This window comes from Eublepharis macularius, chromosome 3, assembly GCF_028583425.1.
Source record: "Eublepharis macularius isolate TG4126 chromosome 3, MPM_Emac_v1.0, whole genome shotgun sequence".
NCBI lineage: Eukaryota > Metazoa > Chordata > Lepidosauria > Squamata > Eublepharidae > Eublepharis > Eublepharis macularius.
The window spans coordinates 141,919,317-141,937,348 of record NC_072792.1 but is presented as its reverse complement, the minus strand read 5'-3'; the positions used below and the strand labels follow the sequence as shown (position 1 = coordinate 141,937,348).

General features: G+C 39.5%; 1 protein-coding gene across 1 annotated transcript in view; it reads right to left on the bottom strand.

Moving 5' to 3' along the window:
- ABI3BP (ABI family member 3 binding protein) overlaps positions 1–18,032 on the bottom strand; it is a 249,584-nt gene that overhangs the window by 135,480 nt on the left and 96,072 nt on the right. The window contains exons 4-6 of the mRNA XM_054974771.1: positions 17,792–17,924; positions 15,518–15,699; positions 3,907–3,959 (exon numbers count right to left, since the gene is read on the bottom strand). Coding sequence (XP_054830746.1) covers positions 3,907–3,959; positions 15,518–15,699; positions 17,792–17,924 — 368 coding nt within the window. The remainder of the gene's footprint in view (positions 1–3,906; positions 3,960–15,517; positions 15,700–17,791; positions 17,925–18,032) is intronic.

The window sequence follows — 18,032 nt, the reverse complement described above, 5'->3', positions numbered from 1 at the left end:
GGAACATTTAAAGGTGCACATGAATGGTAGTGTTGGGCTGTAGAATCATTGTTTGATAGCGTTCGATACAGTCGATTACGATCTTCTGACTCACTGCCTTGCCGATGTGGGGATACGAGGGACTGCCTTACAGTGGCTTGTCTCTTTTCTCCATGATCGGGGACAGAGGGTGGCGCTTGGGGAGAAATTGTCATCCCGCCACCCTTTGGTGTGCAGGGTCCCACAGGGAGCAATACTCTCCCCTTTATTATTTAACATCTATATGCGCCCCCTTGCCCAGTTGGTGCAAAGTTTCGGTTGCTGTTAATAGCTGAGTGATTGTGTTGAATAGCCTTTGAGCTGCGACTTTGAATTGCTTCATTGTTGTTATACTTTTATTTGCCTGTAATTGGGTAAGTTCATGTGCCTTATTGTGGGATTGTTTGTACAGTTGGCATGTGGTTTTCTATTTTAATTTATGTTCACAGAACTCACAGGAGAACTTGCCCCTGAAGATGTCGGGAAGACGAAACAGTAGGAACAAACCGGATCTGCGAGTTGGGCATCAGGGCTCTGGTGGAGCCTTCTCTGTGCTTTAGTTTAACTTTCAACCACAAGGCTTGAGTTCATGGACTTTATTACCTTTATTGATGTTAAGAAATACAATACAGGCATTTAAATTTACTTGTTCATAATTTACCTTTGTGTTTGTTCACTTTATTAATAACCTTGAAAGTGATTGTTCATAATTTGAGCCACCCACTGTTGTGGTTACACTGTTTGTATTACTATACTGTTTAGTGGGTCCTCTGTTTGTTAACATTCCCTGAAAATGGAGGCACAGGTCACAGCGGTTGTCAGGTCCTCTTTTTTCCATCTGTGGCAGACCAGGCAACTTGTCCCTTACCTGTCAACCCGTGACTTAACTACAGTGATCCAAGCAACGGTCATCTCTAGGATAGATTACTGTAGCTCACTCTACGTGGGGCTGCCTTTGAGCTTGACCCAGAGATTACAGCTGGTACAAAACGCAGCGGCGCGTGTTATTAAAAGAGTGCCAAATAAGGCGCATATAACACCATTCTTACGTGAGCTGCATTGGTTGCCAGTGGAGTACCAGATCAGATTCAAGGTTCTGGTATTGACCTATAAGGCCCTGTGCAGACTGGGACAAACGTATCTACAGGACCGTCTCTCCCCATATATTTCCCAGAGGACACTCCGATCAGGGGACAAATAGCTGTTGGTGGTCCCTGGCCCCAAGGAGGCCTGCCTAGCCTTGACTAGATCCAGGGCCTTTTCGGTCCTGGCTCCCACCTGGTGGAATGCTCTGTCTGCTGAAATCAGGCCCCGGCAGGACTTACTATCTTTTCGCCAGGCCTGCAAGACAGAGTTGTTCCACCAGGCATATGGCTGAGGCTGGGCCTCTGCCGGCCTGGAAAAAAGGGGTGTATAAAACCCTCCCTGTGAAGGCTGTCCACCATCTTGTTTTAAATGTGCTGTTTTTAATGAATATGAATTTTAACTGTATTTTAATTGTATTTTAATGTGTTGTTATCCACCCTGAGCCCGCTTGTGGGGAGGGTGGAATACAAATTTGAAATAAATAAATAAAAAATAAATTGTTACCAGTTCACATGCATGTATCAAGCATGGATTGGAGGGAGGGGGTATTTGTAATAGAACTCAGAAATGTGTATCCATGATTTATTTACTAGCATATTGTAAATTAACCTAAGCTATTACTGCAGTTTACAAGACTTCAGCATCTGGCTTTAATAAAATGGATGATTCATGACCCTAACATTTCCCTAACCCATGACAGAGCAAAATAGCTGGGAAATCATATGATATAAAGGGGAATCCCTTTGTAGCTTAGCGGTTAGTTTAGTGGTTCCACATCTACAATTATCTCTGCTCAGAGTCCACCTCTTATTTATTTCTGTGTGTTCACATGAATGTTTGTGGGATGGTGGCTGCTTACAAGATACTGCACAGAAAGGGCTATATTGATGCTGTTATTAGCTACACCATGAAGCAACTGTTATGGTGCTTTCATTTAGTGAAGCAAAGTGCTAAACATTCATGGCACAACATAGTTATTGTTGTTCAAGATGCCACAGAATCCTTTGGTGTTCTTATTTCATACTACTCTCCACACTATAGAAGCAGAGGTTAAAGATGCTTCAAGTAGTTAGAGTCACAATTCGAAAAGTTGTTAAGCAACTGTTTCTTCACAGACCTTTGTACAAAACTGTTCCACACCAAGGGAAAGAGAATGTGGCCAGGGCCCCTGTTTTCCATCACAGATTGAGGGTTGCTAGCTGTTCCAAGACTCTCCAGATGTACTTGTGGGCATTTTTCCACATTATAAAAATTGACCCAACTGGCCTAGGGAGAAGTTTTAATGGTCGCCCTCCATTGTCTCCGCTTTGTCAAGATATACTTCAAGAATAGATTTACTAGCTTGTAATTCAAACATTGGTTTTGTTGAGCTATACATTATTATGTTAGTATTAATTTGGCCTGTTATACTAATTATATTTGTTTCATGTCTATGTTAACCTTTTCTTGAAGGTGCCCCCCCAAATAATAATAGCGACAACAACCACCTTGTGTTTATATACTACTCTTTACGACACATTAATGCCACACTCAGAGCAGTCAACAAGTTCAGTGTTATCATTATCCCCACAACAGACACCTTGTGGAGGTTAGAGAACTCTGAGAGAGTTGTGAATGACTGAGCGAAGGTCACCCAGCTGGCTTCAAGTGGAGGAGTGGGGAATCAAACCCGGTTCTCCAGATTAGAGTCCTGCAGCTCTTAATCACTACACCAAACTGGTGTTTATTAAGCAGACTTCCAGAACCTTGTATAGTTCACAATAATTGAGGATTTGAGTTCAGCACTTTTACTGTGTATAGCAATGTACCACTGGTAATCATAAGGAAAAGAAACCAAGGTGGGATGCATGACCTCTCACTGCCATCCTACCACCAAAGAAAGCTATCAGTTAACTATTAAACTGCAATCAGAACTCACATTTTGATTTAAAAGAAATTTATCCATCAACAAAGATGTAACTACAGGAATTACAAGATCCACAGTAAAGCCTGAAATATCCACCAACATACATTTTGAATCTGGTGTCCTCATCACAAGCCTATTATATTTATGATCAAACAGCTCCACAATGAACAGAGTAATGAATAGTTCCACAAATGCTTTCTTCTGAAAGCTGCCTTAAGCCGCTCTCCGAAGAAGCAGCATTTAAAAGTTTAAATAAATATATAAGGAGAATTTCTCGCAACAAGACAGATTCTGTGTATCATCTGCTTAAGGCAGAAAGATGGGGGGAGGGAATTTTACTGTTGATATAAATGAGTGTTGGATTGAAGTCACAGATTGCCAGAGAAACATATATGTGTGTATGTGCTATCAAGACATAACCAGTTTATGGCAAGTGAGAAGAAGAGGTGGTTTGCCATTGCCTTCCTCTGCAGAGTCTTCTTTGGTGGTGGTTAAAATGCAGATCTTACACTATGCAAAATTCTTGACCTTAGAGAGACCAGTATTCATATATCAAATATTCAAAAACAAAATAATTATGAACTGAGTTGTTCCTCTCCAAAAATATTGTTGTTTTCTGACCCATAGTTTAACCTGTCACGTATCTGGTATATACTTGATATTCTTCATCTAAAAAGAAGATAGGACAATTAAATTCAAATTGCTATGAAATTATCATGAAGAATACCCTTTTTATTCTGAGGAATGAGAAGTACATTCTTTTGACAGGGCATGTGTACTTTTTACCTAAGTTTATGATTTTTTAAAAAGAGTAAAGCACCACCATATCTAGCAAATTTCACGTAATAAGTAATACACAGTATACTAGGCAATAAAAAACTAGTTTAGTTGCATACCTGTGTTTGAATTTTAGGAAATTTCTGGAGATGCCCATTTTCTTTGTTTTTATCTGCCAAAGGAAAAAAAAAGTATTATGTTTTCTTTAATAAATGAAAAATAGTTTTCAAATATAATGAATTTCTTCAAACCCTATCTTAGGTTCTTTATCCAAAGGCTCTTCTTTGAAGGAATCTGTCATCATTTCATCTCTTATATCTCTCTCTACATACATACACTGTTGTTCTCACTGAGACTGAAGGTGGATTAAACAGCACAGTTAATTCAGAGTTAAGTCAGTACAGTTCATTCAGAGATATATCAATAAACAATGTAGACTTCTGGAATGAGACAGTGAAAGCACGAGAGGGGAGTTTTATGAGCTCCCTGCCATGACCTTCCTGGTTCCTTGGGAGCCGAGAGATCGGACCCCCAAGCCCCAAGCAGGCTGGAACAAGGTGGAAGAGCTTAGGGGGACTGGCAAACCTCCAGAAGCCCAAATACCGGTTCTGAAGCCAGGACCAAAGAAGGAGCCAACATGGCTACTTAACTGTGAACCCAGGAGTCCAATAGGCTGAAAAAAACTACAGCAAATCAAGCAGATTCTTAACAAGACAGATTAAAAAAAACAATTCTAAGAGATGGTTGTTGTGGGTTTTCCGGGCTGTATTGCCGTGGTCTTGGCATTGTAGTTCCTGACGTTTCGCCAGCAGCTGTGGCTGGCATCTTCAGAGGTGTAGCACCAAAAGACAGAGATCTCTCAATGTCACAGAGTGGAAAAGATGTAGGTCATTTGTATCTACTCAGGAGGGGTGGGGTTGAGCTGAGTCATCCTGTAAGAGTTTCCCAGGGTGTGGAATGCTAATGGCGGGAGGCTTCACTGTATCCTGAGGAGGTTCTTTTGCATATGGATTGGTACTTGATGTGCTAATCTTCTCTGCAGGGCTATTGTCGGGGATACAGCCCGGAAAACCACAACAACCATCGTTCTCCGGCCGTGAAAGCCTTCGACAATTCTAAGAGAGCTTAACTGACCCCACAGCCTTCCATCAAGTAAGTGGACAGATTTATGGTTTTACGGGGCAATTCAGCTTAACTACATGCGGCTGCCCAAGTGAGCTGGGAGGGGCAGAGACAGGGGAGGAATGACTCTCTCAGCAACTGCTGGAACGCTATAAACCTTTGAATATAATCAACCAAAACAAAGCTTTTTACCACTTTCTGAAATGGCTTCTAGGCAAGAAGAGGTACTTGTTTGTTTGCAAGAAATGTCTAAAATAATGACGGAGTTACTAATTAAAGCTGATGCGATATTTGGAGTGGAAAAGGATAAAGGGATTACAAGAAATCACAATCCAGAAAAAATCGAGCCAAATGAGGGGAAAATCAGTCTGTGACACACTTTGCAAAATGATCTTATCAGGACGTCCCCTTCAAGACACAAAACTTTAGTAAAGAAAAGGCACGGCCACGAATCAGACCTGTCCGGAGAGAAACAGGCATCCAAACCCAGAAAGGGGAGAAAAGAATGCAGCAGATCTTAAAACAGGAAAACAAGCAGAGGAGTAACTACATCCATACTGATCTCCTTCAGAAATGGCTGGAAGACAAGGGAATCTACGGGCCAAGCTACACATGACGAAAGACACTTGCCTGGCAAGTGGATTGAGTGGAGGGCAAGTGAACAGGGAGAAATACACTTGCCGTTCAAGTGTCATTCGTCACTTGTAGCTTGGCCCTACCTTTGGTGGCCCGGATCGATTAGGGATTGGATGTACTATGTCTCATGAAAAAAGAAGAAGAAAAAAGCAGATCTGCATGGAAAGAATTAAGTATGCCAATACTGAAAGGGGAAAGAGGGATTAAGGACTGGATGTACCACTTTCCACGAAGAGAGAACTTTGCCCATATGCAAGGTAGCACCTGCAGAAGGCCCTCTTTGGATGAGTGAATCTATTGTGGCAGAACATAGGGAGAGGAGTGATCCTGCAAATATAACGTACCAAGTTTTGTATGAGATAGCCAATACCTTGAATTGAACCCAGTAACTGATAGGCAGCCAAAGGAGTGACTGCAGAAGAGGAGTAATATTCACACTCCCCCCTGGTTCCTGTACTGTTCTACACTAACTGGACTCTCTGAGTAAACTTAGAGGAGAGACATATGTACAGCACATTACAGTAGTCAGGTCTCAATGTTACCATGGCATGGATCCAGGTGGCCACATCAGCTACTTGAATAGTTCTTCATTGTATTCTTTCCATATTTTCATTATTTTGCCCTGATCAGATAATATATATTTGTGTTGACTTACAGCATCTTTATCTGAATTTCCCTTTGATTTCCTGGCTACCAGGGAACAGATCCCTTCTTCCTTTTTTTGTTGTTTTCTTCTTTGCACTGGTTATTATAATAGTTCTCTTCGTCTCTACATGCAAGTCACTGCATGTAGAATTCTGATTCTATTTCTGTCACATTTTAGTTTTTGCTTCTCATCTATCTTGGGCAATTTTCAGTGTTTCCTCAGTCATCTGTCCAGGCTTTCTATTTCTTTTAGTGACAGGAACAGTCTTTGCGCATCTTCCTTTATTTATTTGTTTGTTTGTTTTAAGTTCTATTCTGCCCTCTGCGCAGGCAGGCTCAGGGCAGATTACACTCTATAAAACATTTCCTGTATAATGTCTCTGGTTTCAACCCACAGTTCTTCCAGTTCCATTGAATTTTGTAGTACAAATTTGTTTTTTACATGCTCAAGAATGTTATTCAGCATTGTTATTTTATTATTTATTTAGATATTTATTTCCTGCTTTTATCCTCAATGGAGACCCAAAGCAACTTAAAACATCATTATCTGCATCTCCTTTTTATCCCACAACAACCTTTTGGGATAGGTTAGGCTGAGAGAGAGTCTAACAAGTCCAAGGTCACCCAGCAAGTTTCCATACTAGAGTGGGGATTTGAACCTGAGTCTCTCAGATCCCAGTCCAACATCCTAACAACCATGCCATACCTGTCCAAGAGCTCTCTTTGGTCTTTTCTGTCTCACTACACCTGTCTGATCTTCCTGGCTGTTTGCCTCTTACCAGTCCATCCTCCCTTCCTTCCCCCAGCTGCTTGTCTGTTCACTTATGCGACAAAAGGGGGAAACAGGCACACAGAGAAAGCAATACAGCTGAAGCTTTTCCTTCATGCTCACTCCTGGCCATCACCTCTATATTATTGCATGGCCCTCTTTGTTAGCATTGTGTTGTGGTTAGACTAACCATACAGACACCTGTTTGTCAAATTTTTCTTACCATCTTAACTCCAGGAATTGTCCAGAAGATGTCACACCTCTTATCTGGGCTATTTCACTTACAAGGCTTTGTTCAGTGGGCAGTAGAACAGGGGTGAAAGAACAGGCAGTACTGGATGCCTTGACGCCCTGAAACCAGTACACTCAACTTCAGAGAACAATATATGGTTCCTCTAGCTCAGTATTGCCTGGTTGATGCACATTGTCTTTCCAAGATGTCATTAAAAGATGACAGAACAACATGAATTCTATGGATATACAGTACTCAGATTCCCATATGGATATAATAAATATTGATGAAGTTCTTTCCAATCTCTAGCAGCAACCCAACTGCAAAGATCAATGACTAGTCCTTTCAATACTAGGAGCAACATAAACTCACTTCACAATATTGTAAAGATACTCAAAACAGTAAAATGCTTTATAAATGTTTAAGCACTAATAAATACTGTTAATAAAATGAAAACAATAAACTACAATAGCTTTTCTCATTACAATGGTGGATTGACAGAAGCGTAGGCTGACAAATACTTTGGCTGACTGTTTGTAGCATTCTCAGTATAATTAAAAAGTGCTTGGACTCTACATATGTGAGTTACCACCTCTTCCTCTGTGCCCAAGGCCGTTTCCACACACATTGAATAATGCACTTTCAATGCACTTTAGTTATCCTTTAGAAGTGGATTTTTTGTTCCACACATGGAAAATCAGTTACAAATGTGCACTAAAGTGTATTGAAAGTGGATTATTTAATGTGTGTGGAAACGGCCCAAGAGTAGAATTAAGAATATGCATCACATTTTGATATAAAGATCAAACAAAAGGGCATTCTTAGAGGATCTTCCACAATACTGGAAATCAGCACATACCTGCAATTCCATGGGGACTAGGAGTGCTATATCTGCACCAATACTTTGTGGAAATCCAATTCAGTTCAAGCTTATATATTTTTGTTTGGGGATTTATTCAGTTAGATGGTTTATGTTCTATTTTTAATATATTTATTCTCAAGGCAGAGGAAACAAATTAAAATACCAAATGTGGCATTAGTGCACACCCAAGAATGACTAGTTGAGCTTCCAATAAACCTAAATAAAAATCAGATTAAGCAGCTAGTTAACCAGACAGTTCTACATCTCATTTAAAGTAGTTAATTTGGCAAACCTCAACAGGCATCATATGCTATAACTGCGGGAGCCACCATGGGGGGACTGGTCACTTAATTTAGAGGGGGTATTGCTCTGAGGGCAGTCCTTTGTCCAGGAGCAAGCACAACCAGGTTCTAGTAACTGTGCCAGGACCTTTGGCGGGGGGGGGGGGACAGGGGCACTTAGCTCAGACCCTTCATCAGCAGTGGTAACTGGTATCAGTCCATCCATTGCCTTTCCCCACACTAATGTCAGTTTTCAGAAGGAGGTGTGAGTGTGCTAACAGCTGTTTTCTGCATGCCTGAACTGAGTGACCACTGCAGCACTGGCTTGTACCATTAAAGGGGCAACTCAACTTGGCTTGTTCTAGGGCCACCTTTGCTTCCCAGTCCACTCCTGGGAATAAGGTTGCCAAGTCTGTGTTGGGAAATTCTTGGAAGATTTGGGGGCCTCAGAGGAGTACATTTTATTCCTATAATGACCCCATGAAATAAGTTAGGCTGTATGTGACTGGCCCAAAGTTACCCAAGCAATCTTCCATGGTATAGTTGGGATCTGTTCCTGGTTCTCCAAGATCCTAATCTGGCACTCTAACCACTACACATAGCAGCCACCCTCCAAAGTAGCCATTTTCTGTATGGGAACTGATCTTTGTAGTCTGGAGATCAGTTATAATTCTGAGAGGTCTCCAGGTCCCGCCTGAAGGTTGTGCCAACTGAAGAGGGCTCCCATGGGTATACAACCACCCAATATAAGACCAAAGGTCCCCTTGAGAAACAATACTGACATAATTGTATTGTATTGTATTTATGAATGGTTGTAATTGTTACTGTTTATGGTATACTGGGGCTGTTATAGCCAATCACATTTTATGTATGGGCACTTGGCACTTTAAATAGCAAATAAGTATATAGATTACTATTTGTTTTTTTCTTACAGGGATCTTTGGTCTTATATTGGGTGCTCACTTGAAGGTTGGCAGTCCTACATGGAAGCCACTGCAGAGAAAGCACTTTCTGCAGTGGCCACCATCCCAATGCAGAATGAACAGGTAAAAATTAGCTGAGCTGGATCTTAATGAGTTACATATGGAAGAATGCCACAGATCTGTTTTAGTTTAGTTTTTGTCACAAATCCATTTTAGTCTGACGTTATGCAACATATTGTAATCTATCCAAAGCCTGGGTTAAACATTTATTACACAAAATAAGTTACATTCCAGAACTTTGCCTGCATAGGGACTTCCTATAATATTCCATGATTGGGAAACATTCCATTCAGGCATGAGCATTTTCCACAATACATGCCAACTATTTCATGTCTCATAATTAAGAATGAAAAAAACCCACCTTTGTGTGCCATAAATAAAACAAAGTACTCATAAGTGCCCAGATTTATGAATTGAGTGGTAAGATAAATATCCCACTGAGAGCTTTTGCTCAATCAGGTGAATGGGGGGGTGGCAGGATCTTCAACTTATACCAAAGAGCCAGTGCTGATCAGCCTGGCTGCTGTGAAGACCTTTCAGTGTAAGGAGCTGTATGAGCTGATGAATATGATTTTATGTTTCAAGGGGAAACGTTTTGGAGATACAGACGGCTACAAATTTTGGAACAGCCACAACACCCAGTGTGTTCTGTTGGGAACTATATATTTTTGATTTCTTATATTAGTTTAGAATTGGGAGATTTTAAATTTAAATCCAAATGGAGGTAAATTTAATGTCTGGGATACATTTCCATGGGAAAGTTCCACTTATAATTAACAATGAATTTGTATGGTCATTCACATACAACAAACTATGGTTTGTTGCTAAGGAAATGAATCCTGGGGATCATCAGTCTTGTCTGTTCTCTCCTTCCTTCTCCCCTTGTGAATTCTAGTCTACAAACCATGACTAAACTTTGATTTAGAATCCTGGGTTGTATCTACACAGAGCACAAAAACATACCATTGACACAGCAGCAAACAGCATGCAATTTCCTCATCTTCACACTCTTACTCAGCTCTGCGGCTCACTACTACCATCCTCCAACTCACCCCCTTTCTTCTGTTGCATCCATGAAAAAGCAAAGAAGTAACAGTGATCACCCAGCCCCTCTGACTAGAGTCTGGAAGAACCCTTTCCTCTCATGTTCATTTCCACTGCCTAAAATCTCCATATGAAAACAACCCTTGTTTGTTTGAAAGGACAAACTATGGTTCAAGTGTAATGATAAACTATAATTTGCCACCAATTCCAAAGTCTCTCATTATCCATGTGCAAATAGGCTATGAGCAATGCTGACTAACAGATGTTTCTTTGCTTGGCTTCCTTTCTCCCTCCCCACTCCCGCACCTTCCCCAAACCTTGAAACACTCCCACAATACCAGGAGATAAATTTTCACTACTCGTCAAATTTTGTGAGTATTTTGAGTTATTTTGGGAGTACCTGACCTGATCCAATTTTGGGTATAATTTTAGTGCAGGTATACCCAAATGCATCCTACTTGTATTTTTCAGGGGCAGATTGGTAGGGGCAAAGAAGTTGGCTTCTGTGTGTTTTACCTATTTTAAATATTATTTCTTATCATGTATACTACTGGGAAATTTGACCATCTTTGAATTAAAGAAGTTTTTCAGTATTATAGTACTATAACAGTTTAACCCCCTTTACAGTTCAGGCTCTGCAAATAAGACGCATGATACATGTTTTATTTATTTTTATTTTATTTATGTCATTTATAGTCCACCTTTCTCACTGAGGCTCAAGGTGGATTACACAGTGTGAGATTAGTACAGTCAGTATTGAGGACATTTCCATAAACAATGCTATGTCTTGTAAACAAGTTTACAAGACATAGCATTAGCAAGAATCCAATAAAGAGTTGAAGAAATGCTGAAACAGAACATAAGCAGTTCTAGGACTGACTGAAACACAAGTAGCTCATTGGAGCACATATTTGAAGCAACAATTAGTATGTAAGGCTTAAGGTCCCTAACTCATTAGCGAAGTATCTGAGAGCCCCTAACTACAATACAGCCCTCCTATCTGAGTAAAAAATCCTTTTTGAATAATTCAATTTTGCATTCTTTGTGGAAAGCCTTGTTCATCTTATTCTAGAAAAATACAACAGATGCTATGATCAGCAAAAGACAGTAGAGACCCCCTCACCTCTGCAGGAGTATACCGCATACCCTGCAGCTGTGGACAAGTTTACATCGGGACCACACAGCATAGCATCCAAACAAGAATAAAAGAACATGAAAGACACTGCAGACTTGGACAACCTGAAAAATCAGCTGTGGCTGAACATAGCCTAACTCAAACAGGACACAGTATTTTATTCCAGGACACTAAAATACTGGACAACACTTCCAACTACTTTGTCAGATTGCACAGGGAAGCCATTGAAATTCATAAGCATAAGCACAACTTCAACAGGAAAGAAGAGACTTTAAGAATGAATAGAACATGGTTTTCAGTCCTGAAAAACACCAGGCTAACAAAATACTCTACATCTTACAATAGCCCTGCAGATAAGATTAGCATATCAAGCACCAATCCATATGCAAAAGAACCTCCTCAGGATAACGTGAAGCATTAACATTCCATTAGCATTTCACACCCTGGGAAACTCTTACAGGATGACGCAATCCAAACCCACCTTCCTGAGTAGATATAAATTACCTGCTAACATCTTCTCCACAGTTTGACACTGAGACACTCTGTCTCTCGGTGCTATACCTCTGAAAAGGCCAGTCACAGCTGCTGGCGAAACATCAGGAACTACAATGTCAAGACCACAGCTATACAGCCCGGAAAATCCACAACAACCATCTTCTGATTTAATTTTTACCCGTTGATTCTATTCTGACTCTTTGGGATAACAGAAAATAATTTCACTTCATCCTCTATGTGACAGCCTTTCAGATACTCGAAGATGGTTATCATATTACATCTTAGTCACCTCCTCTCCAAGCTAAACATACCTAGCTCTTTCAACCTTTCCTCATAGGACTTGGTCTCCGGACACCTATCTGTCTATGTTGCCCTCCTTTGGACACATTCCAGCTTGTCAACATGCTTTTTAAACTGTGTGCTCCAAACTGAACATGGTACTCCAAGTAAGGTCTAACAAGAGCAGAGTCAGGTGATACCATCTGTTTGTGTTCAGGACACCATACTTCTATTGATGCAGCCCAAAACCACATTTGCCTTTTTAGCTACCATATCACACTACTGATTCATGTTCAGTGTATGATCCACTAAGACCTCTAGATCCTTTTCACATGTACTACTGCCAAGACAACCCCCCCCATCCAATAATTATACATTTGATTTTCCTACCTAAATGCAGAATTTCACTTTTATCACTGTTGAAATTCATTAGTCTTAGCCCAGTTTTCCAGCCTGTCAAGATCATTCTGAATCTTTCTTCCTTTTCATCCCCCTGTTCTTAGACCAACGTCTTAAACAATAAAACTGAAAAACCTAAATAAAGCTCATGTTTAAAAACCCCTCTCTTCAATGCTTTTCTGCAGCCTCTAGAAATTGAGCAACAAAATAAGTAAGTTTTGGATCAAAATCTTCTAAGAGGTATTGACTCTTTTGCTCTAATGTCACTCACTACAGGAAGCATAGTCCGTTTATGAAAGCATGGCAGAATCCATTTTAGACTGAGACACGTAAGGACATTGTACAAGAGAGTCGACTGACTGGAGAAGCAGGGGCATAACCGATCTGAAAAAGGGATCTTTAATAGACAACTCAGCAAAACCATTGAAAAGAGGCAATTGAATTGTGACTGCATAAAGGTTCTACATAACTTCGGGCTAACCAAGGAGTCTAAATAATAAGGGAGTTTACCCTTAGACAGAAGGCCCAAGGCAAGCAGTGAGCATATCCTTCGAGCATCAAAATGGGTATAGCTCTTATCTCTGGTATAAATCAGTTTGGCCACATGGTTTTTGCACTGAGTTACAGTGGAAGAAGAGAGATCCTCCACCTTAAGATTTAAAAGAGGTAACTTCTGTTCAAAAAGCTGAAGCCAGGGAGTCTTATGAGTGTCCTTACCAAGCTACCCTCAGGGGCCTTAAAAATAGATGAAACCAGAAATTAAAGACATGCACCCAAGCACAGGCTTCTATAGAGCTAAGACCAAATTCATAATGAAGGGCCGCTGATGAGATACACCTAGGTTGTCTTCCAGTTGCCCAAAGGAACAAGGACTGTACTCTGTTTATAAACTCATCTACCACATTCTCCCTACAAGCTCTGGATATTTGTTTATATTCATTCTTGGTTGTATGTCCCCCTTCCATTTCCTAAATGTGTATTTTTAATTATCAGATGTTTAGAAACACTGTGGCTTCTTTAGGTTCTTCCCATTTTTCCTTCTCACTGGAATCGTTTGTGATTGGGTCTTCAATAAAACTTAAAAAAAACTCCCAACCATCCATCTTGAACTCCCTTCTTGAGTATTTCTGACCATGGGATTCTACCCAGCATAACTCTGAGCTTGTTAAAATTAGCTTTTCTAAACCCAGCCTATATGCCTGGCTATGCTCCACTTGCCCCTTCCCCAAATCTTAAATTCCAAAATTACATTGCCACTACTGCCCAAGTTGCTCTCTAGTTTCATCTCATCAACCAGTTCTCCCTGTTTGTGAGAATCAGGTCCAAGGTAGCAGACTCTCTTATTTCCTTCTCCACCTTCTGGAAGATGAAGTTGTCAGCAAGACAAGTCAGGAATTTATTAGACCTTTCATTTTTAGAAAAGTTTGATTTCCAACAGATATCAGGGTAATTGAAATTTCCCATGACCACTATATCCCATTTCTTTGAACAGTTTGTTATAATATAATATAATATAATATAATATAATATAATATAATATAATATAATATAATATAATATAATATAATATAATATAATATAATATAATATAATATAATATAATATAATATAATATAATATAATATAATATAATATAATATACATTTTTCATTCTTTCTCTAAGGATGTCAGGGGAGCGTCTGTCACATATTTCCGTCACAACAACTCTATACATTTGATTAGACCAATAGGCTACATAGTGGACTTCATGTAGAGCAAGGATTAACTCTGGCTCCACACAGTCCAAATCCACTAATAGCTGTAACTAGAGCTATTACAGCAACAGTAGAAAAGAGCAATAGTCCAGTAGCACCTATAAGATTAACAAAATTTGTGGTAGGGTATGAGCTTTTTTGAGTCACAGTTCATGACTCACAACGACTCACAAAAGCTCATACCCTACCACAATTTTTGTTTGTCTTATAGGTGCTAGTGGACTCTTGCTCTTTTCTACTGCTACAGACAGATTAACATGGCTACCCATCTTGATCCATCTCCTTAGAAACAAGTTCTCAGATCTCTCTGAGAGTAAACATTGGTTCACTGGGAAAAGCAAAGCAGGCTTTGTGACTCTGGGAAATGTTGCAATTAGACATGGGCACGAATGGGAAAAAACGAACAAGCTATTCGTTGCCATCCACGAACAATGAACAGTAACGAACACAACCCTGTTCACAAACATGTTCGTTGTTCGTGGCCCCTTAAAGATCCCTTTAAACTATCAGCTGGCAGGTGGCAGGGGGAATTCCAGCTGATAGTCCTCACTGTCTGATAGTCCTCACTGTCCTCCGAAGACCCCCCAAGTTTCAGAGAGATTGCACCCCGGGAAAGGCATGATCCATGTGTCCCCCCCTTTGATGTCATTTTCTGTTCACATTGGCAAAAATGAGACTCTCTGTTGGAAGTACTTTGAAGGGTTAAAGCCAGAAGGAAAGCCAGAAGGAGTTCAGACAGAGTTCAGTCCCTGCCGTTGCTAGGGGAATTGATTGAAAGGCCCCAGACTGTCTGGCTTGATGGACGAAGGCAACAAACAATGCTTGCAACGACCATTTGTTCGTTTAGAATGGAGCCTCATGAACGGCTTGTTCGCGAACAGATGAATAGGCTGTTCATGGGTTTTTTCCATTCATAATGCTGTTCGTGCCCATGTCTAGTTGCAATGTCAGGTTTGTGGGAGAGAACCAGTGCTTTTTCTGATTCCCAATGTGCTAAGTGCAAGTATTAATTTAAACGACTGCATAACATGTCAACAACTTGACCTTCTTTAATAGCTTATTTTTATATAAAAAGAGCTGTTACAATTACTTACTAGACCCAACTGTGTTGTGATTGAAAGTCTTACTCCAGAGCCCATTGTCTGTATTGTCTTTCACTCCAAATTCATAAACTGTATTAGGCTTCAAGTTGTCCACTACTGTTTCTGTAGTAGGACAAAGCTGAAGAATCCACTTCTTGTTTCTATCCTTTTCTCTGTAGCGAACTGTATAAAATCTGTACAGAAACAAGTGTATATTTTCCATAAAAGAAAAAGTGCATTTCAAATAAAACAATACCTTTACTTTAAGCTACACATCATGAGATAATAGGCAACATTTTGCTTTTGAGTTTCAAGCAAAAAGTGAACTGAAATTATCTGCAGCAATTCCAGGGATTCTTCATGCAAAAATCTAATGCTTTTTATTGACCCAAACAATAAACTACCTGGCATTCACTTTATGATTTAATGGAGCTCAAAACAGCATGCACTCCAGATTGTTCATACTCTTGGTGAAATCCTAATAGCACATTCGTGGGAGTAAGCTCCATTAAACAGACATGAGCAGGGTGCTGAGTAGATCAGCTTAGATTAACACTGTTTGCCATCTACACTGTCAGGAGGATAAGAGAGAGAAAAGGTCCTAAATAAAAATAAATATTTAAGCATACATTTTCTTGAAGTTGAGTTTACTTCATCAGATATGGCATATATCATTTATATAACACATTCCTTGTATAGTTCAGATGTTTTCACTTGTTTTGTTAATTCTTGTTTCAAAATTAAACAAAGATCATTACAGTATTAATGCTCCCTTTGTGTTTGCTAAGTTCTGTGCTTTACTGCATGCTTCTACTCATTGGTAAGCCATTGGGTGTGTGTGAAAGAAAGTGCAGGAGGCCAATCATAAGGTGTACATTTAATGTGGCTATCAGAAAGTATTTGAAATATAAAACAGCCATCACCGAGGGGATGACTACTATTCAATGGGATGACTACTATTGATTTACTGGTTTCACTTGATTAGGTCCAGTCACCAGTCTGGTATATGGTTTTTAGCAGAAGTGAATCTCAATAATTCTTACCACAACCCTGTTAATTAATCAATATCATTATCCCTGTATTGCTGATTGGACTGAAAGAGATTGGCCTTGGTAAATTTACATCTGGTGAGATCTGAATTAGGGATTTTCAATCTAAACAACTATGCTACACCAGCCTTCAAGAATTCTGCTGTTTCAAAATGAGCGTTGTCATTTGCTGGTGTGTTTCATGTCATGCAGACTTTTGACTACTTGTTCTTTCTAGAAATTCCCACCAAAATTTTCCCAGAAAAACAAATGTAATGCAAATAAATTTAATATATCAGACTTGGTTTTGATATTACTGCATAATTTTAGTAAGTTATTAACCTCCAGACACAAAAACATCAGAAACACCTAAAAGGTTCTTGCAAACTATGCCAATTACATGATTTAATTGAGTAGTTCTTCTTGATTTACCCTGAAGTAAATGAGATAAAAATCAAAATCAGCATTTTTAAAACCACAGAACATATATTGCTGAAATAACAATATCTATGCAGACGTGCATAGTGAGCTACATAGTGCATATAGCAATAACTGGGGCAAAGATCACATACATTAAGATATAAATTAAATTCAACAGCATCTTTGAGAAAGGGGATTATCAGCAATAGAATCAATGATACTGAAACTGAGTATGTGCATATCTACTTTTAATACTCATTTACAAAGTAGCACTTTTGATGCACTTGATTAGATTACTGGAAAATACTCCTCTTTGCATTCTTTCAGTGCAATTTTCCCTTTTGTTTCCTTAACTTCCATAGCTTCTCAAATGCCATTTTTCTTATTTGCATTCAGAACCCTTGGCTTCATTTGTTCACAGTGCTCTTTGATCCAATTGGCAGTGACAATATGCATGCTTTTGTTTATGAGCATTTGTCATTATGTCAGAAACGTCATCGACCAGACTGTAAGAGTTACCACAGCCAGTAAGACTGAACAGCATTGTGGGCAAACAGGGCTGAAGATGTGAAGCAAAGCAGAAGAAAGAAAATGGATGCAGAAATGAACAGTATTGAGACAGTACAAAATTCTTTTAACAAGTGCCAAAATTGCTGAAAATTGGAGAAATTTTGTGGCACTCCAAAAACAAAACATGAAGTGAGGTAAGTGGTTTCAAATCCAGCACTATCCCAAATGATAAGAACAGACCGTACTTAGCGATCCCTGTGCTGTTTGAATTTAAATTAGTAAAATACCATTCCCTGATCTTCACAAGAGGCACCTTTGCGTTGCTTACCTGTCATTAGCACAGTTATTCATTGTGATCCAGTCATGCTTTGGGTTGACTAAGACTCCCCAAGACAAGAAGACAGAAGTTGGAGTTAAAGTGCCTATTACCAACTGGAGGGGCTTTGGAGTCTTAGTTTGACCTGTAGAAGAAAGGTACAGTAAATCTCATATTCATATAATGTTATTTATATTAGAAGAGACATCTCTTCTTTCTTTCTTTACTTTTAGAAGAAATTTCTCAAACAAAA